Source organism: Corvus hawaiiensis, chromosome 4 (genome assembly GCF_020740725.1).
Source record: "Corvus hawaiiensis isolate bCorHaw1 chromosome 4, bCorHaw1.pri.cur, whole genome shotgun sequence".
NCBI classification, from domain to species: Eukaryota; Metazoa; Chordata; class Aves; order Passeriformes; family Corvidae; genus Corvus; species Corvus hawaiiensis.
The window spans coordinates 69,555,691-69,582,754 of NC_063216.1; the positions used below are offsets into that span (position 1 = coordinate 69,555,691).

General features: G+C 39.3%; 1 protein-coding gene and 1 long non-coding RNA gene across 3 annotated transcripts in view; one reads left to right on the top strand and one right to left on the bottom strand.

The window, feature by feature from the left end:
* SEMA3C (semaphorin 3C) overlaps positions 1–24,399 on the bottom strand; it is a 123,368-nt gene extending 98,969 nt beyond the window's left edge. Inside the window, exons 1-3 of one of the 2 annotated variants that reach the window (XM_048301780.1) lie at positions 24,300–24,393; positions 24,034–24,127; positions 20,833–20,973 (exon numbers count right to left, since the gene is read on the bottom strand). In XM_048301780.1, the coding sequence (XP_048157737.1) occupies positions 20,833–20,935 (103 nt within the window). In that variant the 5' untranslated portion in view covers positions 20,936–20,973; positions 24,034–24,127; positions 24,300–24,393. Of the gene's footprint in view, positions 1–20,832; positions 20,974–24,033; positions 24,128–24,299 lie in introns of both variants that reach the window. The other variant, XM_048301781.1, reaches the window with a different exon arrangement.
* Positions 6,678–18,552, top strand: LOC125325076. The gene is made up of 3 exons (XR_007203194.1): positions 6,678–6,794; positions 14,690–14,695; positions 18,540–18,552. It is a non-coding gene; the product is annotated as an uncharacterized LOC125325076 (long non-coding RNA).
* Positions 24,400–27,064: the final 2,665 nt, after the last annotated feature.

Sequence of the window (27,064 nt, forward strand, 5' to 3'; positions counted from 1 at the left end):
TTTTCACTAAAATGAGGTGGATTAGAGGAGTTAAGATTTCTAATATTTCTGTTTTTCACAGCCCCTACATTTATAACACATATTTTCATTAGGACTGGATTTAAATATTGATTTGGTCTATTTCTTAAGACAGAGGTCTCACAGTGACCTTTTGTGCATGTATGTTTACACATGCAGATAAAGGGACAGAATAGTGTGTGTACATGTGTACATTAGGAAAAGAGAGAGATTTAGATACCTTCCTTATCTGAGGCAGAAAATATAAAGTAGTCTGAATTCACAAATGTCTTGAATAAATATCTATCCTGTTGCTTGAGGGAATGAAACATAAAAGCTCCAAGAAACAAGTTAATGAAACAGAGCCAAATTCTCTGCTGGCGTAATTTCATTAGAGGTAAATGCAGCTGCCCCCACATACACAGCTGAGAAATCTACTTGAATGACGAAGAGAGAAAAGGGAGTCAGTCCAAATGTGTGGTTTCAAACTCTATTTTTCACTGTCAGCACAAATTCTAATTGCAACATAAGGCAATTTCTATTCATTACACACTTCAGCACTGGGTTCTAAGTACATATAGCCCTGCGTTTCATGGGTTTTAAATTTGTATCATCAGGATTGTTCTGATACATATATTGATTACAATGTAGGCCTTATTTTGAAGAAATGTACTACTTTCACCCTGAACTCATTTTATTGCTTTTTTTCCTTCAACGTCTGTAAAACTAATTTTAAAAACTTACTTCACAGTTTTCATCATTTTATAGTTGCTTTTAGTGCAGTAGTTTCCTTCAAGTCATAAAGTAAATTGTTCTTAAAAAGTACCAAATGACAATTTAATTAACCTTATAAAGTTTTAAAGGAGTTGTTCACCAGGGCTTAAATCCATTCCGGGACACAGGCATCTCTATATGTCTGCATGCAGCTTTTGGGGATCAGTAGCAGTAAAACTGATAATTTTGTTCACTCAACGCAGCAAGAACTTAAAACCTCCAAGCAGAGGAGTACCTTCTGGAAACATGCACAAAATTAACTCAGTTTTGTCATCTGTGAGCCAGTCCAAAGCCAGGACAAAGTGTTACCAGGTTTTGAAAATTATATGTTTTTCATTCGGCTTTGGAGATGGAGAAAAACTGATGAGACCTAATCTGTGCAGAAGAAAACCAAAGAGAAAATTTTGGGGGCAGGTGGCTAATGCCTTTTCAGCAGGCTGCATGAATCATTTGGTGGATGTGAAGAACAGAACAGTGGTTGGCCACAGCTCCAGTCTTCCACCATCCAGAGGCTGTCCCTAAAGGACAATTTCTCTGTTTTACAGAGCTACTGGTTACTATAAAATAAAGTTGCAATTATGAAAACAAGACACTGCACTTACGACTCAGATCTAATCTAAACCCCTTAAGCTTCTCAGTCAAATTCAGCTCATTCTTCATTATTTTTTGTGTATTGTGGCAGGGGCTAAAGAGAGGAGTGGAAAGTGAACCTCAATTAAGTTATGTCTCCTACCTACATCATTACTTAAGAAAAATGGACTGGAATTGGAACTTCCAACTCTTGGCTTCCAAATTAGTATGGAAATTAAAACTTTTTCTCTTTCTTTATCATACACAATGTAGAAAAGAAAGTAGTGTCTGCACAGTTCTTTGAATGTAAGCTATGCAAATCTTTCTCTTCAGGCAAATCTTTCTGCAGATTCCAGGCTAATAATTGTACCTCCCTGCAGACCTGAATAAGGCAACTAAATACCAAGATTTGTGTCCTATTCCTGTCCTCAAAGATTCTCCCCTAGATACTTCCAGGTAATTTTTAAAGAAGTCTGATGGTTTTTGGAGAATTTATTTGACAGGGTTGCTTCAGCTCCCAGTTTGAGGCGCCTAACTCTCAAGAACAAGCACAGACACAAAGACATAGTGGCTTTGCATTCCAGTCCAGGAGACAGTCTCATAATTTTCTTGCCAAGACATTTCAGCACATCATTCTGTATTAGTCCTCACTTTGTAATATTGTTTGCATGCAGTCACTATCTAGTCCATTGTGCATTCCAGTGTACGACATTTAGCAGGTAGATTGTCTGCTGAAGATCATCCAGTACAAACTAAAAAAAAGTTTTCAGCTAATGATGTCAGAGACCTTTGTATGGGATTGTGCCATTAGCCATTATACAGTTTGCTACTGAGTGAGAACTTAAATTCTCAAACCACAGCCCATCAGTTACCACAGGTATCTGCCACTCACCTGCAATAATCCATCCTTTATCCTAGAACAACAAGGCCTGGGAATGTGCAAATATGAGGATGCTTGGGTGAGAATGTTTCTACAGAAAGCTAATGAAGTCTATTCAGACATAAAATGCATTCATTCTTGTTGATTTTAAGCTGAGCCTTACATATGTCTTGCACATACCTAAGAATACTTTGGACACATATTCAAGTTCCTGTTCTTATTTCTTGCTCTAAGGGAAATACTTTATAGGCTTTTTTTTTTTTTTTTTTTAAATTTAATGAGAGATATGTGTGCTTTCACTGAGTGCTTAAATGCATTAAGAAAGCCATGGTATGTGTCTACTAGGCTCATACAATATGTAAACCAGACTATGAAAAGGGATGGTACTCCTACCCAGTGGTTAAAGGCACAAAAGAGCCATGGGAACCTAGCTCTGGCCTTTATTTTTGGCTTAGTAAAACAAACCCTAATTCTTTATTTGTCAAATTACTATCTGTTACAGTTTGAACTTTCCTCAAGCCTTGCTCTCCTAATGAAGTTTAATCTGCCTCTGGCTTGAAGCAAAAGAGTATTGTGTGTTCGTGTGTAGGCAGTGTGAATGTGGTTTTGCAGAAAAGGAAGTCTTCTGAATGTTGGGGGCTAAAATCAATGGAAAGTGGAAACCAGCCTATTGCCCTTGTTTTTCCAGCTGTCAAATTTTACTCTTATAAGGCAGACAGTATTTCTTTACAACCTCATTAGTTTTTCCTAAGCAAACTGACAATACCATTCACTGTTCTGTGACTGGAATCTCCATAATTTATGCTATTCTTCTTCTGTGAGAAATACTCTGAACACTTGTGTGCAGAAAAACGAATCTTTCAGCAATGTGTTCAGGGGCCCAGACATTTCTTCTATTTTATTTAACATTATAAGTTGGACAGGGAACTAGATATAGAAGGGAGAAAATGTGAATCAAATTGGAGGAGACAGCAAGCGTGAAAAATTGTAAGGGTGATGCGTATTTTAGCCTGGCAAAATAGTATGTAGCTCATTAAGGAACTTGGAAATAAATATCAATAGATTTTATAGAAAGAGAGGACATTATGGAGATTGGTTTTCTGAAATCCTTCTATAATTATACTATTTTAAAAGCAGACAAACTGGGTATGGGGAGGGTCCTTTGTTACAGGAGGCAGTCTATGATTTCCCATGCCATCTATATGCTAGACTTGGGTGTGCAGGCATCAGATCATCAGCTTTCTGACCCATGTGTTTGTCATGTGTGAAAACTTCTCAGATGTGGTGAACTGGTTACGATTCAGCAGGTCCAGCTACGAGCAGGAGTCAACATCAGAGTAGTTATAGTAACTTTGCACCTATTGCAAGCTATGGATATTGACTGTATAATCCATCTCAACCTGGCAGGGCTGGCATTTGGGTTTTGCTTTTTCCCTTCCTCTAAAGGTTTGACATGCTGGGAGAAATGGTCCTATGCTCAGGCTGTTTCCAATGAATCTTATTATTATTATTAGTATGGAAAAATCAGCTACATATGAGACATATTTAATTGACTGCAGGAGAGACAGTAATGAATTATTGTTTCTCATCCACCCCTATGTTTTTCTCACTCACTAACATAAGCATTAGCACTGCTCTGCTTAAAATGAGAGTATTCTGCTTTTGATTTCACCTCTTCTTCTCAACTGTAGTGTAGCATTCTCTCAATTAGGTAAATTAAATATTCTCAAATGTGAAAATATTACCAGCCTGTACAAGACAGAACAACTACAGAGAAGGTTTGTTTCATCAACCTTTGTCTGAACTTGTAAATTACTGATTTCTTTTTGTGGTAGTTGCTTGACCTGCCTCATTTCAGTTGCTGCCAGTTGTCATAAGATGGCAAAGTACACAAAAATCTTGAATTCTGCTTCCACCAGAAAAACCTCAAAAAAAAAAGCTTGGGTGCAGTCATGTTGGATAGCAGCTAAAGAGGAAAGCAGGAAAAAACAGAACTGAAAACCAACTCAGCCTCTATAAATAATACAAAGTGGCAATTAGTGGTATGGGAAGTGAAGAAGGGACAGTAGGAAACGTGTGTCCTTTTCATCATTGCCAAGAGGAGTAGCAAGGCCTGTCCCAAGATATGTAAATGCCACCTTGTTAATGCTAAACCACATCCATGGCCCTGAAACCTCTGAACTGGATAAACCCTTCATGCTGCATATTAAAAAAAATGTAAAAACATAGAAACTGATTTTAATCTGTTCTGTTCTCATTCTAACATTCATTAGAAAATTGAATACTTTCTTAAAGTGAAAGAAATCACTGAACACTGTCATGTATCACTGTGTTCATAACTGCACACCCTCTTTTACAGTGGAGAGTGATTAAATGTAGATTTCTAATCAAAATACTACAACCACTAGAAAATATGATCATGATCCAAAGTTCGGTAACATCACAGGACTTCATAAGAGATTTTTTTGTCCCCACAAAGAGAAATGTCTTTTTAACTGTTTCCTTTTGTTTTGCCAAAACCAAATGGAAACATGTAAGACAGAAAAGACTGCTGCAATACAAACTATATGCTGGGCATAAACTCTGTGGACCATTTTGAAATTAAAATGTATCTGACATGAATATGGATTTTTTTTCTTTAAGTTTTGCGCCATAAGGTTTTGTAACACACAGTTCTGTAACAAAATCTTACTTTAATTTGTGTGCAACATCCATAAAATTGAAGCTGGAATGAAAGATTAGAGAAACATCCTTCCCGTATCCTTTTTCTCCCTAAGAGTTTCCTTCGGTTTTGACATTTTGGCTTGCTTCTGTCTGAGGGCCCATTCTGCCTAGACTGCCAAGGCTATGCTGGAGGAGCAGTTCCCAGTTGTTTCAACCTTGATTTAACAGTAAAGAAAACCCAACACGAACCAAACACAAACCCCACCCCCCACACCCCTCCCCAAAAAAAAACCCCAAAAAACCATCGTAATAAAAAAGCTTGCAAGACTTGTTCCTGTATTTTGGATCACCAAAACACGTCACTACATAGCCAAAACTACACCAGGAGAGTATGCCATCTTGCCTGTTCTTAAATACTAGGATACCATTCCTCTAGGGTGGGATATGCACATGGGAGCAAAAAGTCTTAATCCTGTTAACACCATTTACATTGATTATGGTCTACAAGAGCAGCGCTAAACCTGTTATTCCCTTTACCTTTCTTTCAGCCTCTTTTTTCACTTAGAGAAGGAGACAAGGCAGAGGAGGTGTGGCAGCTGGGCAAACAGAGGCAGCATATTTTGCTATGAACTGTGACCCCCAAATCCTAAGCAGTATTTGTGGAAAAGAACAATCTTGTTGGTACTTTCTATCAACAAAGAAATCATCAACAGATTTTTTTCCTAACTTAATTTAGAAAGAAAATACTTTTATTTGCTTTTAAAAAAAAAAATCCTCAGCCAGTCTAGTGTTTTCTATCATTGGCATTTATTATAGTAGATAACAGCTGCTGAGAGCCTTCGATCACAGAGCTTTTGAAGGCTGATGGAAGCATCAAGTTAATATTTTCAATAGCTCTGGGACCTGAACCTATATCCTCAGGATTAAAGCAGAAAAAATGAAAATGAATATCCCTTTACAGACAAAACCCACCTATCCTTTGCCATGCAGAGAATGAGTTTGTCTGCAGAGAATCTAAAGAAGTGAATTGACATCTACTCTATTTTATTCTTCATATACAAGAGATTTTGGTATTACCAAATGACAAAATGTTCTGGCTTCCCCCAGCGACAAGAATTAATGCCCAAAATGTAAATCAATAGGAAACTAGTAAACAGGCTTTTCCTTTTAAACTGCATATAGGAAGTGAGTCTTGGGAAGGAATCAAAGTGTATCCTCAGAAAATTATAAATTCCTCTAAAAAAGGCGGGCAGGTGATTTCCTCATTATATCATCAAACTCAGCTTCAAGAAACACTCAACAACTGCCATGGGCACTCAATACACACACATTTGTTCACATTCTCTGGAAAAAAAAAAAACCAAAACCTCAATAGCTGACTTTAAGCATACCGAGGCGAAAAAAATCCTCCTTTTTCTTCCCCAAATGAAGACCAAAGCAACTTAATAGTCAGTAAGTACATACACAGAGAGATATATGGTTCTGATTCTGATCTTACATATTTAAAGTGGCTGAATTATGAATTATTGTCATGGACACAGAGTCAGACTCTGTTCATTTTATATGCAGAAATGAACCTGGAGAGGGGTGAAGAGATGGTGAGCAAATACTGAAGTGAGCAACTCACCCATTATAAAGGAAGGATCACCTTCCAAGACTAAAAATAAGCCAAAGAAAAGATAATTTTCATGGCTTCCATGGAGGGATGAGAGAATTGAGTTTCTTCAGTTTTAAAAAGCAAATAAAAAGAGGAAATCTTAGAATCAACCATAGAATGGTTTGGGTTGGAAGGGACCTTGAAGATCATCTAATTTCAACTCCCCTGCCATAGGCAGGGACACCTTACACTAAACCAGGTTGTTCAAAGCCTCATCCAGTCTGGCCTGGAACATTTTCAGGAAGGGGAAATGTTCTTCTTACTTGTGTGCAAAATGACCTGCTGAAATGCTACTGAACATTGATATTAAAGGGTGGGATTTCCACCACTGTAGTTATTAAAGTCTTAAGTGGACTTGTCTCAAAGCAACCTGATCTAATCAGACCTGCTTTGAGCATGATGTTGGCTGGAGGTCCCTTCCAAGCCACAAGATTCCATTATTCCATGGTAGACAGGAACAATTGAAGGACTTTGATAAATAATGCCAGTCAGAGACCAGTGCAGCTTTGCAAAGAGGCTAAAGAAATCTTCTCTAAGTCTGTACACCCTAAAAATCCATACAATTCTAATGAATTTGACAAATATTCAAGATATTACATGACTGAATTACATGACATGATATTCAAGATATTACATGACATGATAAATTGCATGACTGAAAAAGCTTAATACAGAAGTATGTATCACATTACTAGGTTTTTCTGTGCTGGTTGTGCACGTGTGCGTGCACACACCACTAAAGAGCAGAGCTTGAGTGTGCAAACTCAGCCACTCAGAGGAAAGAAAATACAATAGCTTGGACAAATTGGATGCTATGCATTCAAAACAGGATGTGGCCAGGTAATTTAGAAATTTTTTTCTCTGGACCTGCTATTTTACTATATTTTTGCAAATATTTTTTTCTATACATCTGCAATACATCAGATAACATAAAACTTGCCCGGATGTAGACACATAAACCTCCCCAAACACAGCATGTACTGTAGAAGTCTGCTTTATCTGTTCTTTGAGAATAAACTAGAACCAGGACAAGTTCAAGTATCTGTTCTGAGACCAAGTGTATACTGAGAAATTTGGTCAGAAATGTTACTTATATAATTTAACCCTTATTCTGACTTGGTAATAAAGCAGTTAAATAGAATAAAAAATAATATATATAAAATCTATTTAAACCTGCAAATTTAGCTACATACTGCACACTCCATCATAACATGTACTGATTTAGTCACTGTATTATGAATGAGCTCCATTTAAAAAGGCAATCTCTTTTTCTTAAATGAGAGAACAAAGGAGATTATGTACAGAAAATACACATAGAATCATCTGACATTGCTCTCATATAATTCCATTTAATGCTGCATATCAAGGATTTTTGCCATTCCTTAGAAGAGGAATTGCTGTATTTTACCATTCAACTAAACACAGACCCATGATTTTCCCTTCCACACCAGGGAAATCTATTCTATTTCTTACTGTAAGAAAACAATTTACACAACATGCAAGGCTTCAATCTTGGAAACACACACTTCAGGCACAATAATTTGCAGCAGGGATCGAAATAAAAATTTCTGATATCAAGTGTTTATAGCTTTCATTGTGGAGAAAGGCACTCAGGATGCCAGGTCATTTGGGTCAAATTTCTGACCTTTTCAAGAGAAGCTAACTTTCTTCTCCAGAGCTACTTTAATAGATAAGCTGTGGTGGAAACTGCCAAAATAGATACCAACGTCTTAAGACTCACACCTGCTGATCTCTGATAAAATCACAGAACCACAAAAGGTGCAGGTTGGAAAAGACATCTGAAGGTTGTGTTAGCCAAAATCCTGCTCAAAACAGGGCTACCTACTGAGGTGAGGTGGGTTTGCACAGGACCTCATCTAACTGAGCTTCAGATACCTAGAGCAGTGGAGAGTCTGTTGTCTCCTTGTATAACCTGTTCCAATGTCTCAATATGCTTATAGAAAAAAACCAAACTGAAACAAAAAAACCAAACCAAACAAACAAAAAAACCAAACCAAACCAAAAAGTTCTACCATCTAAACAGATGTCACTGTGTACTGCTGAGAAGAGTCTGACTCTCCCCATCAGACAGCCACGAGAAGAAACTCTGCCCACCATGTGCTCCAGCACCCACAGCAGCCCTGTGGCCCCTCACTGGGCTTCCTCTATTTTGCCAGAACCTCTTATGCTGGGAGGGCACAAAACTGAACAATCTCTTTCCCTGATCTTTCATCTCCACAAATAAAAACAAGTAAATTGACATCAGTGCAGAAAACTTCAACACATAAGTGATGCAGTAAGCCAGAACTATGCTCCATTCCTATGTGAAAAAAATAGTATTTTGCCTCCTAAATGAGCCTAAAGATAACACATGTGTACTTTCTTCAACACAAGGTCTGATATCAGATTTGAAGTCAGCTTCAAAGGAACTGGAGATTACCTCTGGAGAACACATTGAGGCTGAATGTCCTCATATTATGTGAGCTGGGGTGCAGCATTTTGCACCTGTGGGTAATCTCTACAAGCCCCTTTCACCTCCTGGTGCCTTCTATGTCACCCCCTCACTCTCCACTGATAAATATTTGCTTTCTTTAAAGGGCCTTTTAGAGAAAAATTGTCCCACAATCTGCTAGTTCTAACACATTTCCACATAGGACTCATACCTATCAGCTAAGAATTAGACCTATTTTGAGCAAAACTCATTTTAAGCTGCTCAGCAAACAGGTTGGGGCTATCACAGACAGGGTGCTGGAAAAATAAACAAAGGGAATAGTAAACAGTGAGTGGCCACCTTGTTTATTCAGAGTGCTGTGGTTTATTGATGTTGCACACAATCTCAAGTTTAGTTGATCTTAGAGGTTACATGTTTTGTCTCACATCCAACCCAATCTGAAAGGGATCTCCAGCTGGCTAAGAAAGCTTTCAATAGCCATAAGCAAGCCATAAACCCCTTCCCATGTCATTGTCCCTTCGTGTAAAAGAGAATAACCTTGAAGCAAAGGTCTGTCACAGCCACCACACAGAATGAAAAGAATAAACTCAGCTGCTTGCCTCTTGGAAAAATCCAGGCAGAATTCCTTCACCTCTTTAAGAACAGGATAAGAGAGGAAGTGAGCATACAAGGAGAAGGGCAGGCTGCCTCATAATCAGCATTCAGTGTTTGACCACAATATCAATATACCCAGTACCAAAATACCAGTACCCACAAAAATGCACTGGATATAAGCACAAATACAATAATAATAATAATAATAATAATAGTAAAAGTAATGGAGAGGGATCTCATCACTGAACTGCAGTGCTGCATGTAACTGGAATGTTTTTATGAAGGAAAGTTCTTTGGCAATGACACTCTGAGAATCTGGAATAAAATATATCTTTTTATTTTTTTAATAGCTAATGGAAAGTAAGTCATCATTTGAGATTCCTGTATCTGGAAAAAAAAAAAAATCTAACTCAAGAAAGATTGTCTAATTGGGTTTTTTTAATTAATTATATGAGATTGTTTCCCCCACCCAACACATCTCTGTAAATTACCACAGTAGGTATGAAACCTGCCCCAGTATTGATTCAGCTGGCACAGCCTTCCTCTATAAAAGCCTCCTCAGAGCCCCTGCATCAGGGTGGTCGTTCTGCTCTCTCCAGCTGCTGGGGAGATGCTGAATTCCTGTGCTTGCCCCTCTTCCCCAGAGCCTGCTCTAACTAGTCCAGGGGCATATACACACAAAAATGCAGCAAGACTCATGTTCACTTCATGAACCCACTGCTCACCATCTGGATGCTGGGGAGGATGAATTCATCAGCTAAGAAAGCATGTAGTGTGCAAGCAGATTCTCCCATGTCTCAAAGGAATGAATGGGACCAGATTAAAAAAAGTCTGTGGTTGGTTGGACCTGGCTGGTGGGCAAAACTATGCTGGCCAAGTTTGTAAGTTTTCTCCTGGCTTCACTTTCTGAGCACTGCTAGTGCAGATTGTGGTATACCTGACTGCATCTGGAAGCTTCAAATTATTTTTGCAATTTTATGTAGTTTAGCCTTTCAGCTGTTCATGTGAACTTAAGAACACATTTACCTGAGATCAGGAAATAGTAGAGAGGGAGCATGAAAAACATTCAATGGAACAAAAATTACTGACAAATTATTCTTTACCTACTTTACTTTTCAAAATTTTGTTTGAAAAAGTCTTACATTTGCAAGTATCCATAAGTAAAAAAATATTCCTACTGAAGAAATGAATGGCAAACACCCTTCTCATTTTAAAGGGACCTACCAAAGCTAGAAAGATGGTAAGTTATTAAATAAGAGGCAATGGCTTTAAAGACGTATTCATTTTCATATTTAATAACTGTGTATGCACTGTTTTCGTTCCCTAATGCAAACCACAATAAAACACCTCATGAGGGCTCTAAACTCTTTTGTCTTTGCTGTAGGTTTGTCTGCTTTAGAAAAAAAAAAAAATTACAGTGCATTATTTTCAACAGTGGCAGGAAGTGGGTTTTTAGTCGAATCAGCTTAAAAAATTCCAGCTGTATTCACGTTGAAGCCATCAAAAAATCTAAGCCTGAGATCACTTCTCCATGCCAACTAAATCCTTTTCAGACCTCAAGAAGTAAATTTTTGAAAAAATGCCAAGCCTCTCCTTGAAAATAACATCTTAATTGGTTGATATTAAAAACACCCAGAAAGTTCCATTCTGAAAATACAAGTGCTCACATTTTTGTGTTCTAATTTGATATTTGCCTTGTAAGAGCACTCAATGTACTCACACAGAGACTGTCTCAGAAAACTGCAATGAGAGGCATGCAGGCTGGTTACTCCAGACAAGGAGGAGTTTCTAAGGACTGTAGAAACTACATGTCAGGATGTGCATCCTGTGCCGCTGTAGCGCACCAGAAAGGCCAAAGAGGTGTGTGACAGTGTGTGATTCAAGGAAAACAGTGTGTTTCATTCCCTGGGTGGCCATGGCTCAGTGGATATCTCAGAGGATAAGGAAAATCCAGCCTTCTGAGAGCAGTAGTTGCTTTCAAGGAGTTTCCGTATCAGTGTTAGGTTCAAACCTAGTTAGATGCTTGGGATCAACAGACAAAAAATGCAGGCTTCATATTGATGTATCAATGACACTGTTCTAAATACATATGCCTTTTTCCATTAAAAATAAATTATTTCAGGACTATTAATACATCTACTGTTGTTATCTTTCCCTCTTTTTTTTCCTGTTGCACTGTCAGCTGTGGTGTGCGTATCTACTATGGTACTTCTGCTGTTCAAAACTTTGTGTCATGAGAGGGAAAGAAAATGAGGCTCATCATTACCAGCCAATTGAGCTAAATGAGGAATCAGACATTTGCCTTGCATATTTCTCTCATCTCTGTAAGTCTAACTCTGCAGCTCCTTTAAGCTGGGAGACTGAGAGATCCAGCCTGATTTACACAGGTGTTAAAAGAAGACACATATTTGCCCAATTTAATTGATTCTGAGCTGACATAAAATTGATTTATTCTGCATAACTCAAAGCTTTTAAAATTTTTTTTTTCATTAAGAATGGTAAAGAGAAATGCTATTAAGCAACAAAAAAAAAATTCTAAGAAACAACAATAAATGGTAAGGAGAACAGGTGACTGAGAAAGTCTATTACTCTCAGGAAAGGATTTACCAGACCTTGTGTTTTTCAGCTGCATTTCAAAGCAATATCAGAACTGTGAAATTGCAAAGGAAATTCAAAAAGGAGGCAATAGTTGAGATTATATTTGAAAGTGAATTTTGATCCATCACACATTTAACGTGTAATTCTAAAATAATATTTTTTTTATTTCAGAAGGCCAGTCTGACCTTCTTAATGGCTGAAAGCAGTGCCTATAATAAAAAAAAATTGGATTCAGGTTAATTTTGAGTTATTTTTTTTTTAAAAATAGAAGCAGTTGCCAATACACATTTTTTTTCCATTAAGAAACTTGGCAGTCCCAGCTGATTGTGATGTCTCCTCATCCACATTCTAGAAGATAATTTTGGTGAGGCAATCATTTATTCCAGAGCTGTGAGTAAGATTAAGCAGAACAGTTCAAAAGTCTGGGTGCTCATTCTATTCTATCACTAAAAGTTTCATTTCACAAAATCATATTAGCATTTGAAATTTTACTGGAAATAAAACATTCTCATAAAAATAGGATGTATTTTGTATGAAGGGTTTACTTACAGCCCCTAAATGAAAAAATTAAAAAACCCCAACCAAAACCATTATTCCTTCCTCAGTATTATCGATGTCATTAAAAATGACATATAGCACTTGGGAGATGGTGGCCAAATTACAAATTAAGCCCTCGGCCCTGAAAGATGCTCACAGACCAGTCTCTAAGCTCATGGTGATTTGAGGGCATTCACACACCAGTCTCTAAGCTCATGGTGATTTGAGGGCATTCACACACCAGATCTGAAATTCACTTTCTCCCCCTAACTCACAGAGTTCCCAGTACGTCCTGCATTTCTTGGGACTCCCTGATAGCACTCACTGCAGTTGTGCACTGGTGAAAGGCTTTCCAGAGATTTTTTCTATCAAGGTGATTTGATGGAGAGTTCCAGAATTTTTTTTTCTTTTTCTTTCCTGAGAATGATGAAACACCATGGGCTAGTTTCTTGTAGATAAAATGTAAGATAGCAGCAAGACATGTCTTCAAAATGCTGCCTTGGAATATAAGCATTCTAAAATTATAAGTTAAAACTATGTGTACCATGTTTCTGAAAAAAATCTTTGTATAATCTGGGGTATTAGTTGTGGTAATCAAGGAGCATTTGTAGCACTCACTTTTGCATAACTGATTTGCTGGGTTAGAGTAGTAGCTGGGAATATCCCAAATATTGCTGTACAAAGGAGCAGGAAATAAAACCTCCACCAACCCTACCCACAAAAGAATCAAGAAACTTCTCCAGGAGGAAAAATTAGCCTTATGTACATAAAGATAAGATGAAGAGCTAAATTCTCTAAAGGCTATGATGGTACCAGCTCCAGAGTGGTTTCATGGGAGAGGGAGAGCTATCACTCCTCATCTTCTTTCCATTGTTATATCTGAATCTTAGATCCAGTAAATCACTACCAGGATTTCTGCTACCTGGAAGAAGCCATGCCAGTGGCAGATGAAGTAATGATGTAAATGCAATTGTACCAAGTCTGCACTGAATAAGGATGGAGATACAAAGGGAAGGGAGGAATGGTGTTAACCCCTCTGTTAATCACAATAATTCTCTTCATTCCTGGAAACTCACACTTATCTTAATTTGTACACTTCCCAGTAAGAGACATCCAGCATCACCCTCATTCACACAGGTAATGGAGCATGCTTCCACCCTTAGTTGTATCCCTAGACCCCAACTCTGTAATCAATTGAACAGGCAAAAACCTGCAGCCTTCTTTTAACCTGGTGTCTGCTGAGCCGTTGCTGTCTGAGTGTAAGATGAGACGAGATGAGCTGAGGAGCTGCACTGTGAATCAGTAAACTCTGTCCCTAAGACAAAGACTTTCCCTGAGAAAGAGTGCCTAGTCCTTTTATTAAAAAGTGTTACTGACAGCACTGAAAAGTCAGCACCGAAAAGAACAAAATACACATCTTGAGAAAACAGCCAGTTCAAGTAACAGGATAAGTTCTTGGTCTATGTATTTATTCATGGCAGGATCTCAGTCAATGCACTTCAATAAAATGAGTAATTATTGTGAGTCACGTCACTAATTACATCTGATACACAAAGAGGCTTGTGCAGCACTATGTTTCAAAGTGCACTGTGAGCTCATCCAGTATGGAAATGGTTCACAGAGGAGTTCTTGTTACTGGTACCCAAACAATCCTGAAAAAAATGGGGTATTAAAAATGTCTGTGCCATTTCTCTCTCATCACATTTTTTAAAACATAAAAAGAAGATGTGTTGTAGAATAACGGCAATATAACTGCCTACGTAGGGATTTCAGCATTTGCCTTGGACAGGCAACACAAGGAGGAATTGTAATGACAGAGCTGTGGAATTGGCCAAGATAAGCTGCTTTCTTCTATGACAAGTAGAGAGAGCCAAGATATGAAGAATCTGTCAAAATGTTCTAAGATAAAGTTTGATTTTTCCATACCAAAACACAAAAATACAAATGAAACCATGGGCTGGTTCAGACACAGGTCAAATTGACTGAGTTCAGGAACATAAAGAGATTAAAGGAAGTAAGTCATCACTTAGATAACAGATCTACTTATTATTGTGCAAGAAAAAAACAAGTCTTCACAAATTTTGTCAAATTCGGATGAGTTCTTCATCCAAGAGTAGGATCAAATTTGTAGGCTGATAATTTGTTGCCTGGTAACTAACTACCTTTGTTAATTGTCAGGCACCTTTGCTGCCTGATAATTAATCTACCTTGAAGACATACTTATTTGTGCTTTCCCATGAGGGTACTACTTACAGTAATTTTAGAGCACAAACACAGAACTGGACCAAACACCACCTGTGACTTCATCTTTATTGCAGGACCATTTTCATAACTGAAGTCAAATTACATGGCACAATTTATCTAAATACAGAAACAACAAATTATCCTCTCCTGTACACTCATGTCAACAATAATGAGAGTGAAGCCAACTCAGTGACACTGCCTCTGAACAAGAGTGTGAAAATAAGCAGACTCAATGTCATTTGGCATGTGGGACCTTTACCCATGGATCTCTAGAAAGAATACACAGTTTTTTACATAATGCTTCCTTTAATATGTTTGATTTTTTTTTTTTTTACATTTACCTCATAGCCTATTCAAGCAATTCAATTTCAATACAAGATTTATTGCATTAAGCCTCTGTTTATTTAACAGAGAAATAAAGAAACACAAACAAAAAAGCAAGGAAAAAAATACAGAGAAGATATAAGTCTAAAAATGACCCACAAAGATTATAATTTGTAAATTAGGCATTTGTCTTTAGGAACAACCAAAGCTATCAATTCAAGGCCCCATCTGGAATATTGTGCACAGCTCTGGTGCACAACATAAGAAGGACTTGAAACCATTTGAGCCAGTCCAGAGGAGGCCATGAAGTTGATAAGGGGACTGGAGAACCTCCTGTACAAAGACAGGCTGAGAAAGATGGGAGAGCTGTTCAGCCTGGAGAAGAGATGGTTGTGTGGAGAACTCACAGCACCTCCCAGTAACTGAAGGGGCTACAGAGAAGCCAGAGGGGCTCTTTGTCAGGAACTGTAGTGATAGGACAAGGAGTAATGGGCACAAATTGAAAGAGAGGGAAATTTAGGTTAGATATCAGGAATAGTTTTTTTTTACTGTGAAGGTGGTTAGACACTGACACAAGTTGTCAGGGAGATTGTGGATACTCCACAGTGTGGGGTATCTTGGCAGTGTTCAAGGAAGGTGGAATAGAACTTGAGCAACCTGGTCTAGAGGGAGGTGTCCCTGCCCATGTCAGAGGGGGTTGGGATCAGATGATCTTTAAGATACATTCCAACCCCTTAACATTCTATGATTCTATAACAAACTGTAAAAAACAATCTTTGTTACTAAAGAAAAAAATGAATTTATTTTTAGTTAGATATATTCAGAATTAAGTTTTTAGATCTCCAGTGAGAGACAATTAAGTTGGAAAAATTTTCACATCATTGATGTTCAACACTTTATAAATTAACATTACTTAAGACCCATGAAGTGTGAGAGCCACAAATCAGTTAATTTTGAGAAAATACTACTCACAATTTGCTGAAAATCAAGCAACTATATGAACATTCAAGATGAGTTCTGCATGTAAACAAAATTAAACCATGGATCTCTTGTCTCTCTCTCTCTTTTTTTTTTATTTCTACTTTATTTTGTAAGTAGCTTTCATTCCACGGACACCAAAAAAGATCCAATCAACTATATGAGCGTAAACCTTTGCCTACCAGATTGTCATCAGCACAAAGTCCCCCAAATAATAAATGAACTTTTTATTAACTGTGGTAACATTAACATTACAATGAGGGATTGTTTAAAAACAAGTTGTACTGCTGTTGCTCAAGAGCTCAAGGAAAATGGTTCTCAGTTCCTTTATTTTTCCTTCAGGGTAACCACAGGGGTTGCATTAAATCTTTTAAAATATGTTGACAGTTGAATAAGTGCTGCTGTTGCTCTGGTGACATTTTATGCACTTTAATTGTCATTAATGAATCTGACTGATACTTTCTTAAAAGTCCTTTACGTGTTCTAGTAATTTTATAACAAAGAGAAGAACAAAACTGTCTGCAAATTAGCCTTGATCCACTTCTCGTATGGAATTTTCACTGCAGACAATAGGAGAATCTGCATGGGAAATATCTGCTAGACCAGACATTTGAGGTAAGAATACATTAAATGTTCCCAGTAAATTGTGAAATTATCACTTGGTTGTGTATCTCCATATAAATCTAAATCCCAAAGAAAGTTCGTTTTGAGTGTATTTTAAAAAATAAGTACTGTATCTGCTTCAATCCATTCAGAATTTGATGGTAAAATGCTATGGCTCAGCATTTTAGGGCTGCAATAAAACCAAAACAGTAAATGTGCGTTGAAATGAAACAAAGTCTGACACTAACCTGGAGTCTAGTACCTCCTTCCTTATTCTGGTAATACTCCCACTGATTTCAGAAAGGCTTTTTTCCCCGTAAAGACTGAAGGATACAGCTCCCAATTATCTGTTCAGGAACATGCAGTAACGAGGAGGAATGCATGGAGCTTGAGAAACCACAGGCGCCACACTTGATAGTTCATAAACAGATAAGGTAAGTCTTTTTCTATGGAGAGAAAATAAACTATGGCACTTTAAATTATGATAGGTGATTTAAGAAGATTAAAAAGGATCTATTCCAGGGACAAGGAGCCAGAAGAGGCAGCAGGAGGGGGAATACTGTATTAATAGTGTAGGGAGACATGTAGAGTCCTTTGCTTCCCCCATCCCAGGTTCCCCCACTCCTGCATGCTCAGTGGGAACACAGCAGATGATTCCCAACACTGCTGCACCTGCTGCACCACAGGCTTCACATCTTTGCAATTTCAGAATCAGAAAAAGCTGGGGCCATCTTTCTTCAGCTGCAGTGGCTCTTCAAGTGCAGATATTGTACAAATATCAGTGGTTTGAGCTACCACTGCTGAACAGGAAAATCAGGTCATGCCAAATTGCTCCAGGCACACCGAGAGAGAGCCCCTTTGCCTGACTCTCCACAGGCCCAGTGCCCAGTATAAATAACCATGTTCACCTGAGCAAAGCTGCAGTTCAGCTCCAGCCTGACCTCTCCTTTCAGCTGAGTAAATGGCTATACAAGGTGCAAAGCAATAGGAATCAGGCCTCAGGGTTCTGTACAGCACTGCAATTTTCAAGACACTCAGGGTGCAGACAGCACTAAGTTCCACACTCACGTCATATGCACAGTTAACAACCTCAGCTAAGTCATGAACTACATTTTAATTAGACAAGGGGCCAGGCTTTTGATTTCAAAAATAGAAGTTAGGGTTGCAGTCCTTCATCCATTGAAGTTAATTGCAAAATCCCTATTATCAGGCTCTTGAGGTATTACCCAGGCGCACTTTTTAATTACATTTGATTCTTAATGAAGTAGATGGCAAAGAGAAAAGCAGCCCATGATTCAAATGATTCCCATTTTTATCTTTCCTGATGAAAAACAGAATAGGTCAAGATACTTGCTGGATTTTCCCATGAGAAATGCTGCAATGTGAATAAGCTCAATTGACTTGATCCTGAAGAAACAGGTTAGCTTTGAAAAGCATCACTGGTTTTCTCCTCCTGTATGCATTCTACCCCCAAAACTTATGCAATGTAATTGTAGACACCAAGCCAAATCCAATTCAGAACTTGAAAAATATCATGTAAGTATCCTAGGCTTGAATGACTTGTCTTTATTGTCTAATGTCATTTAAAACATAAGGAGTCCTAATTATGGTTTTATTTTCAAACTATGCACTTTAAAAGAGTGACAATTCTCCATAAAAACTGACAGCTTCTCTGGGCAAGGAGATTGCCAATAATTCAGTAATTCTACATGATTTAAAAACAATAAGCTATGAAGAAAGAGTGTGTTATCACACTTAGCTAGAGAACAATACAAAATTTCACCTTTTCCTATTACATCTCTACTCATGTAAGTAAACAAGGATTTATAGGACAAAAGTTCATACTACAGGTGGGGCCATTATCTTGTGTAGATACAACCTGCAAACTCTTTTCACATAATGAAAGTTGTTTCTTACCATCTGGAAATCAGCTTTAAAAATAAAGCTTCTGTTTATATATTATACAAAAAGCTTCATTTTTTATTTCAGACATACAGCTCATATTATAAAACACATAATTCATTTCTTACTTTTATGATTTCAAAAGGCCCAATAAAAAGTTAGGACCTAAAAATGTAGGTTCCTTTAATGTAGGTCTTTTTTAAAGGTTGACTGCTAAGTATTAGGGAAAGTAAAAAGTTTTAAGAAAAATCAGATGGTATTGCAAGGCTCTCTAACCAAGGCAGCCAAGAAGGGTTACAGCAGGAACTAGTAAGGCAAGGCTGTGTCCCCAGGGCTGGCACAGGGGGCAGAACTCTTGGGGCCCAAGAACCTCACCAGAGAAGGGGTGACTGCAGCATAAAGCTGTCATAGCCCCTTCTAAAGGAAGGAGGGACAACCTCCTTACAGGGAAGGACAGAGAAACTAAGGTTTCAATTCAGTATTTTTTCAAAATTCATAGGTTTGAGGTCTTTTGCCCTGCTGCTTCACTGTTCCAGCCTTGCAGGATACCTGTGATAAAACAAAATCTCTTGAGTTTCTGTTGAAACCGTTTGCCTCTTATTACAATTCTTCCCCACTCACAAGTTTGAATACTGCAAAACCAGAACACTTCCTAGTTTATGGTCATACCAGAGATCAGGGGAAGCCTAGATTACTTTGAAGGCGACCAAGGAGATGATGTGGAAATCCAAATCAGCCTGTTATGCATAACTGTGGGAAACCTGAAGTGTAACACAGAACCACAGCCAAACTTGCTTCTGTGTTGAGTTGTGCCAAAACAGTACCATCTACACCAAAGTCAGTGCAGACTTTAGGGAAGGAAAAGAAATTGCTACCTCTACTTCTTCATTCGAATTCAAGTTCCCTCTTGGAATTCAATTCTTACTATTGCTTTTACTGGAACCATGCTATTTTAAACCTATTAAGTACTGCCTTCATCAATTTAGGGCTCCATATTCTATAATATGCAGCACTTTGTAATTGTTCAAACTCTGGCTGGTATTTGTGGAAGGTCTAACTTGCCAGGTTTCCTTCTGTATGTCTCTCAGTTTCATATTTACATAGTAATGATCATTGTGGCAAGTAGAAGTTTGAGATACTTACTAGCTCCGATTATTTTTAAAGAGTTCAGAGCACACAGAATATGCCCAAGGCAGTGGCAGGGCATCCCTGCACTAACGAACCACAGAAGCCATCCTAATGCAAACAGGATTGGTGCAGGGAACAGCAAACCCTCCTGCCTCAAAGACAATCACAGAAAAGGCAGAAGTCTGGAAAAAGTCAGTGCCCCTGTAATTAGTGACAGAAAGCTTCAGCTCAGATTTAACAGACATTGTAAGCTGAAGTGGTGGCTAAAATCAGCATTTAAGGCTAGAAGAATAAGTTACTTTACTATTAAAAGTAATACTGGGGTAATTGCAGCACTAAGGTACTGCTCAGCACTTCAGAAATAAAAGAAACTTTCTTTTGAAAATGATAATTTTCATTGCTGGTTTACAGTATGGAAGCATCAGTGATTGCTGCATGCTATGTACATCCTACACAGAGCACCAAGTACACATGGAATGATATTTTTTCAAAGCATTCTGTGCCTGGCTAACTATTTTGGTAAACCTTCAGGCAGCCTCATTTTCAGAATATGAAGTGTTTCAGCTGGACACCAAATGAAAGCAACTCAAGTCATTAATACCCTCCACCACATGTCATGTGTTATATTTTTTTCCACAGAAAATTAAGGATAAGAAATAAAACCTTTAGTTGTTAGCAAGCCATAATAACTCAAAATAAAGAGAAAGGCCTATTAATTATTAATTATATATTAATTATGCATCTATGGCTATAGGTAGATTCTGGTAAAAGAATCAAATTTAGACTGAGAGGTGCCTCAGCAACACAAACCAAAAATAATAATTGTGGACAGAGATCAAAAAAACAGCTTCTACTCAGTTATTGAATTTAAGGGAAAAAGAAAATGTTCAATCATAACATTTGTTTAAGAATGTTTATCTTCTTTCTTACCATTGAATGTTAGGAACACCCTTGCTTGAGGCTGGGAAGATCCTTTTACACTGCTAAAGTAAATAAATATCCCAATCAACACGTTCATTGCGAGAAATGCCATCTCTTCAGATTTGCAACTTAATATCCAAGAAACGAAACCTGAAAGAGAGAGATACCATGTTACTCTTCTTACACAACCTTGAGGAGCAAAAACCATAGGGTGGAAAGAATCATGTTAGAAGCCTCTTCCAGCTGAATCCATAATTACTAATGTGAAGGAGGTACAGCACTTCTGTTTTTCCTTTGTGAATCTGAAAGTGGTTTTCCTCAGCAGTCTTCTGTGCTGGCACAAGAGGAACTCTCTGCCTGCTAGTAGGACCCAACAGAGCCCAAGTTTTGGCTAGGGCAGATTACAGCATTAGACTCAGTTTATTTAAAATTAAGACAATTCCACCTGCTGGAAATATAATTATACTAAATGTCAAGGCAGAGCAAAGCAAGGACAGGAGATAAAGTTTCATGGATGAAAATCTGGCTGATATTTTTAGACACCTCTCCCTCATGTTTGGGGTGGGGGGGTTGGGGTTACTGGTTGTTTGGGTTTTTTTCTTTTCTTTTAACATTTGAAATCAAAGGTGCTTGGAAATGAGCTTTAAGCTTTAGTAAACTGAGCTCTCTAATCACCCTTTAAATTTTTCTTTTAAGAAATTCTGGCTACGTATGTCATTAATTTCAAAACCATGAAACCAAAAGTGTTTCAACACACTTGAAACTGTTAGTCAACGTTTGCTTTTTGGGCAAGCTCCTTTCAGGATACTCACCTGCTCTCACTGACTTCTACAGAGCTCTAAGAATCCCAGAGTTAGATAGTGCACTACACTTGATACCTCTGCTACTCCTCCTGCACATCTGCTGAACCTATGTTCACTTTACAGGAGTTAGCTGCTGAGAAGCCCGAGCATTTCAGAGAATCAGAAAATACTCCAAAACTCTGTATCTTTTCCTAGCTCAGGAAGGACTTGAGATCACTGAAGTCAGTGGCACTTCCCTAATAATTCTAATGGACTTTGGACCAGATCCAGAAAACCCAGCCAACATCAGAAGCTGAATACTGCATATCTGTATCACATCTGCTCCAAAACTGCACCTCTCCAGAAATTGTGAAGTGCAAATTTCATTTCACCTATTCTAACAACTTTGTCAGCTCAGTTGCAAAAGTGAGAATAAATAACAACATCATTTTAGACCCATTCTACTTCACTGCTTACCTATACATATTTTCCTTTTTGATGTAAACAGCCCTTCTACTAGACACCACTTACTAGTTAATCAATCAGGCGATAAATTTGATTCTATCACAACCGGAAGCACTTTGAAAGACACAACCCCTACAGCTAGACAATATCATTAAAGGCTATACATTTATTTGATGAAGAGATTTGTTACCTGTGCAGTTAGCTTACAGTTCTTAACCTCAGCTCTGGTCCAGCACTACAGTCCCTCCAGTGGAAGCCAATATTTCTACAGGCTTGTTCATCCGGTCCCTCTGAGGTTCACACCTGTCCTCAAAGAAGTGGCTGTAACCACCCCAGCACGGCAGGAATGAGCTGTCAGGCAGGGATGACTTTAGGTCAGCCCTAGTCTGGGCTGGATCCACACCACTGACTTAGCGGTAAAAGCCCCGTATCTCATTACCACCTCTGTCATTCCCTATCCACTTACTGTAAATTGCTTGGAAAGGCTTCTGCCTGCACAGGGACTTCACATCAAGGTGGGGGTGGGAAGGAGAGCGTGCAAGAAAGAGCAGATCTCTGCAGCCCACACTCTAAACTCCCCTTCATTATTTGGTCTGAGTACTGAGAAATGCACGAAGATCAAGTAATTCTACAACTCTGCTAATTGACAAAAACAACCTTGTCAGAAATTTGCCAGCTACAGATCGGGTCTGTAGGAGAAACATATCCATTCTGGCCCAGTTCCAAATTATCTCTAAGGGTCCTTTAACTAATAAAATGATAGTTGCAGAGTTTTTGCCAAGAATAATTTTTAAATAGGCTGCACGAACTCTAGTACTAATGTTGCTTTGTGGGCTTTAAATTTAAAACCTTGTGACTTGCCCATGGGATATCCTTTAACTTTCTCCTCTTCTAAGAGAGAAATGGCATTAAATCCCGATAAAATTTCTTTGTCAGGCCAAAACAAATAGCCAATCATACAGAACATGTGATTTAACAGATGCAATGGGATTAGTATTTTACAGTAGTAGCACTATGCTTTCTTTGCAATAAAGATAAAAAGTCGAAGAGGAACAAGTGTGCGGCTTTCCTTCTTCCTTTAAATAATACTGTAGGAAACAATAATAGAAAAAAACCTCTTTCAGCTCTCTTTCCCTCCCACTCTCATACCTCCTGCCAATTCTAGTGTAATCAGAGGAGTGAAATATTACAACATTTCATTGCTCAAATTGCAGATCTTCACTGTTAACACAGAAGTGACAGGCAAATATAAGACTGAAGTGCTGAGCAGCATGGTTCCTACCCAGCTGTTAGACACATAAATAATAAATGCATACAGTGCCAAAAAGGTACCTCAGGGTGTCTGACATGTGAGTTACCTAATGGAAATAGGTTTAATTTCAGAGATTTACAGAGCTGGTAACTGACAGATCATTGCAGGTTTGACTCCTGCTTTGGGCTTATATCGCAGTCCTGAATTTATCTCAGTAAGTCATGATACTATATTCAGCATGTCCAGTGCACATGATCTCTGCTGACAACACACAGACCTAAAGCCTTGCAAGTACTTTTAAAGAATCTTACGGGACAGACAAAAAGCAGTGTCTAATTGCATTTCTGTTCTTACACTCTCGTCTAACTGCAAACAGACAAACCGCTACTAAAGTGAAGTAGTGAAGTTTCCCTGCCACGGAGGTCGCTGGCAGCATGTTGCACGGCTTTGGGAAAGTACAGTATCGCTTTGCTAGGAAGTGCTGTGCAGGTGTCATCTGCTACAGGCTGGGTCCTACCCTTAAATCCTGTAGGGAAAATCATTCGGCAGAAGAAAGAAAAGAAATTAAGGAGAAAAAAATCCCTGCCAAACACGGACTATGCCAATGTGGAAAACATCGGTTTAACTATCTGTGAACAGCAGCAAAATTCAACCATCAGAGCCATTTCACGTCTATTACAGCAAAGAAAGAGAACTTTAAGTTATTCTTACCCGGCTATTGGAGGCACCAGTAATACCGATTTCTATCTGGATTCTATCAGTTTATAGGCTCGACTCCTGCTACCAGAACACTTTAATTCCAAACCTGGCTCATGGCAGAGGGAAAAATAAATTAAAAAAATTAAAAAAAAAAAAAAAAGAAAAGTCTCTCTTCGCGGTGGTTGCAAAGATACTCCAGGCTCCTCTGTACAATAATCCTGGCAGTGGACTCCTGAGGCTCAGGGAGCGCTTCTCGAACCCTGCCCGCAATTACGCACCTAGAAGTGAATGGAGCGGCCGCGCGGTGCCGGCTTCCAGTTACAGGCGCTGCCCTGCCCTCCGCTCTAGCGAGGCTCGGCTCGGCGGCCGCCGGTGCATCATTAGCTGAGCAAATAGGGGCTGGAGCTCATAAATAATGGCGAGGCCACACCCCGCCCTGCGCGCCGGCGGCTGCCGCCCGGCCCGTCCGCCCGCCCCAGGCAGCGCCGCGGGGCTGCTGGCAGCGCGCAGGGGCTGCGGGCTGGAGCGGGCGCGTAAGGCAGCCCCAGGCTCCTGAGGGGCACGGCCCCCGCTCCCGGCCCCGAGGGGCTCCGCCGCGGCAGCCCCCGCCCCATCGCGCACTGTGCGCGCCCGCGGCGGCGGAGAAACTCGCCCGCAAAGTTTCTGCCCCGCCAGACGGGTCGTGCCAGGCTCCCAGCGCGGAGCTCGGGCAGGGGCCGCCGGGCAGAGCCGGGGGGAGGCGGCGGGACCGGGGGGGAGCAGCCCGGGCGGGGAGCAGAGCCGGGCCCGGGCGCGGCGGCGGGCGGAGGGATGCGGGCGCGGTCGGGAGGCCGGTAGGTGTCACTGCGAGGAGGGAATGAGAGCGGGCTGCGGTGAGAGGGGAGCCGGGTGACAGCCAGACCCTTCGGAGGGGGCTCTTTTCCCCCACTCCCCTAGAATTATTTCCTCTTTTTAATACTTTAAAAGCGAAGAAGAGTAAGACAAGCGTTAGAACAGAGGTTAGATTCAGTCTCCTGATTGATCCAGGTGTTTTACCGCAGCTTTCGGAAGCTTTTTTGCGGAGATTTGAAGCTGTATTTGCTCAAGCTCAGTTTTCCCCAAGATACACAGCAATCTGCCCCGTTTGGTGAGATTTGTGCTCTTGCAGCAGCGGGACAGCACTGAACATTTTACCCAAGGTGTTGGCTCCGTTAAAGACACAAGGGTTTTCCAAGCAACATCACTTTGGTTCTGGCTTAGGTTTCCTAAGATGTCTTGCAAGCATATTCTGTGCTGCTCTGACCTGCTGCCTGCAAACTTCCTTTGGATCAAGATTTTCACTTTTGGAGGGAGAGATGGTCTCTGATCCGATCAAGGTGGTGTGAGTCGCTCAGCAGCGTACTGTCACCGCAGTACTTTGAGGGAACACATCTTGTGATGCACTTGGAGCCATCTTCCACAGCCAGAAATATGTTAACAAGTAAACAAGTACCCACAATAAATGTGCACATGCTCGAGTTACAGTTTTGTTTCCAACTATTACACACACACTCTGGCCATACTAACCAAAGCAGTCAATAATTGCGATGGTATTATAGCCAGAGAGCAGGGAGTAGCCTGAATACAGCACCCTGACTAAACACATTTTGTCTATACATATGGATGTCTTTATGGCCTGTGTCTATCAGTTACTTTGTGTAAAAGCTCATCTGCATGAGTTAGGGTCACACATATTTCAAAGATAGTGTCTTCCCAGGCTTCAGTGCCAGGCTAGCAGAATTAGTGCCCTCTTCAAGCAAGAAATTCCAATATTAGATGGCACTTACTATCCCAGGGGACACAAAAGTATGGGATAGTCCTTCCTCTGAAATGAAAATTCAGATTTGCAGCAAATGCCAGAAAAGAAATGGATCCAGAAATTTTAAAAGCTTGATCAGCTTCAGATCATGTCTTGAAGATTAATTAGCTGATACCTTCAGATGAACCAAACTCTCCAGATCATGAGTCCTTAAAAACATTGATGATCTTCCAGTTCTCCTCCTTAACACAAATAAACTGCACAGAAATGTATGAACTCTCGCTGTCCTAGAGAGCAGTTTAAACTAAGCCCTCAGTTCCCTCCATGGGCAGGCAGTGTGTCTGTGAACATGATGCTGCTCATCCTTGAACTGTGGTGGTGTTCAAATGCCTCTGACAGCAGCACTCTGGCAAAAGGAGAAGTCACTTTTCTGCGTTGGAAAATCCCCACAACTAAGTGCAATTAGAGATCACCACACCAAGCAACAGAAGTGAATCAGCCAATCCAGTGTTCTTCCTCTTGCTGTGATCTATGCAGGGTGATTCAAAGGAAAATGCACAGAAAACCACAGACCAAATATATAAAAAATTCTCTTTTAGGAGATTTTGGGGAGATATCTAATGGGTCAGAGAAAAAAAGAATGTTACTATGAAATACCAACACTAGAACTTATGATGATTCTGTCCTCCCCAAATATTTTTCCTTTAATAAAAAATAATCTACTTTTTTCCCTAAATAATACTGATTTTCTAGGTAAGAGCACAAACACATTCTTCTTAAAATATAGAAAAAAGAGAACAAAAAGAATATGCTCAAGAATAAATCAACATCAGCATTAAAGTCACTTGGGTTTGTCAGGAATTTTGTATGTATGGACACATCAGAGCCATCTGGCTATCTGCACTTCTTCTTCACATGTGCTAGCTACATTGGAGATAAAAAGGTAAAATAGAACACTGACGAAAATTATGGGGCTTTCCAACACTCCCTCATGGACTTTGGGCTTATAAAATAGCAAATTAACTACAAAGAGACAAATGCAAAACTTTAATCTGTGAGATACCATCACACTCATATCTGATAGGCAAAGTCAGAGTATGCTAATTTTAAAAAGCAAATTGAAACAAGAACAAGCTTGCCACATTGATTTATTTGTATTTAACATGTGCATATGTGCAGGTCAGAGCATGATAATTAACTTTAAAAAGCAGTTTGAACTTCACAGCTGGGCTAAGAGAAATGGTTAAAGTTTTACTTTAGGTGTTT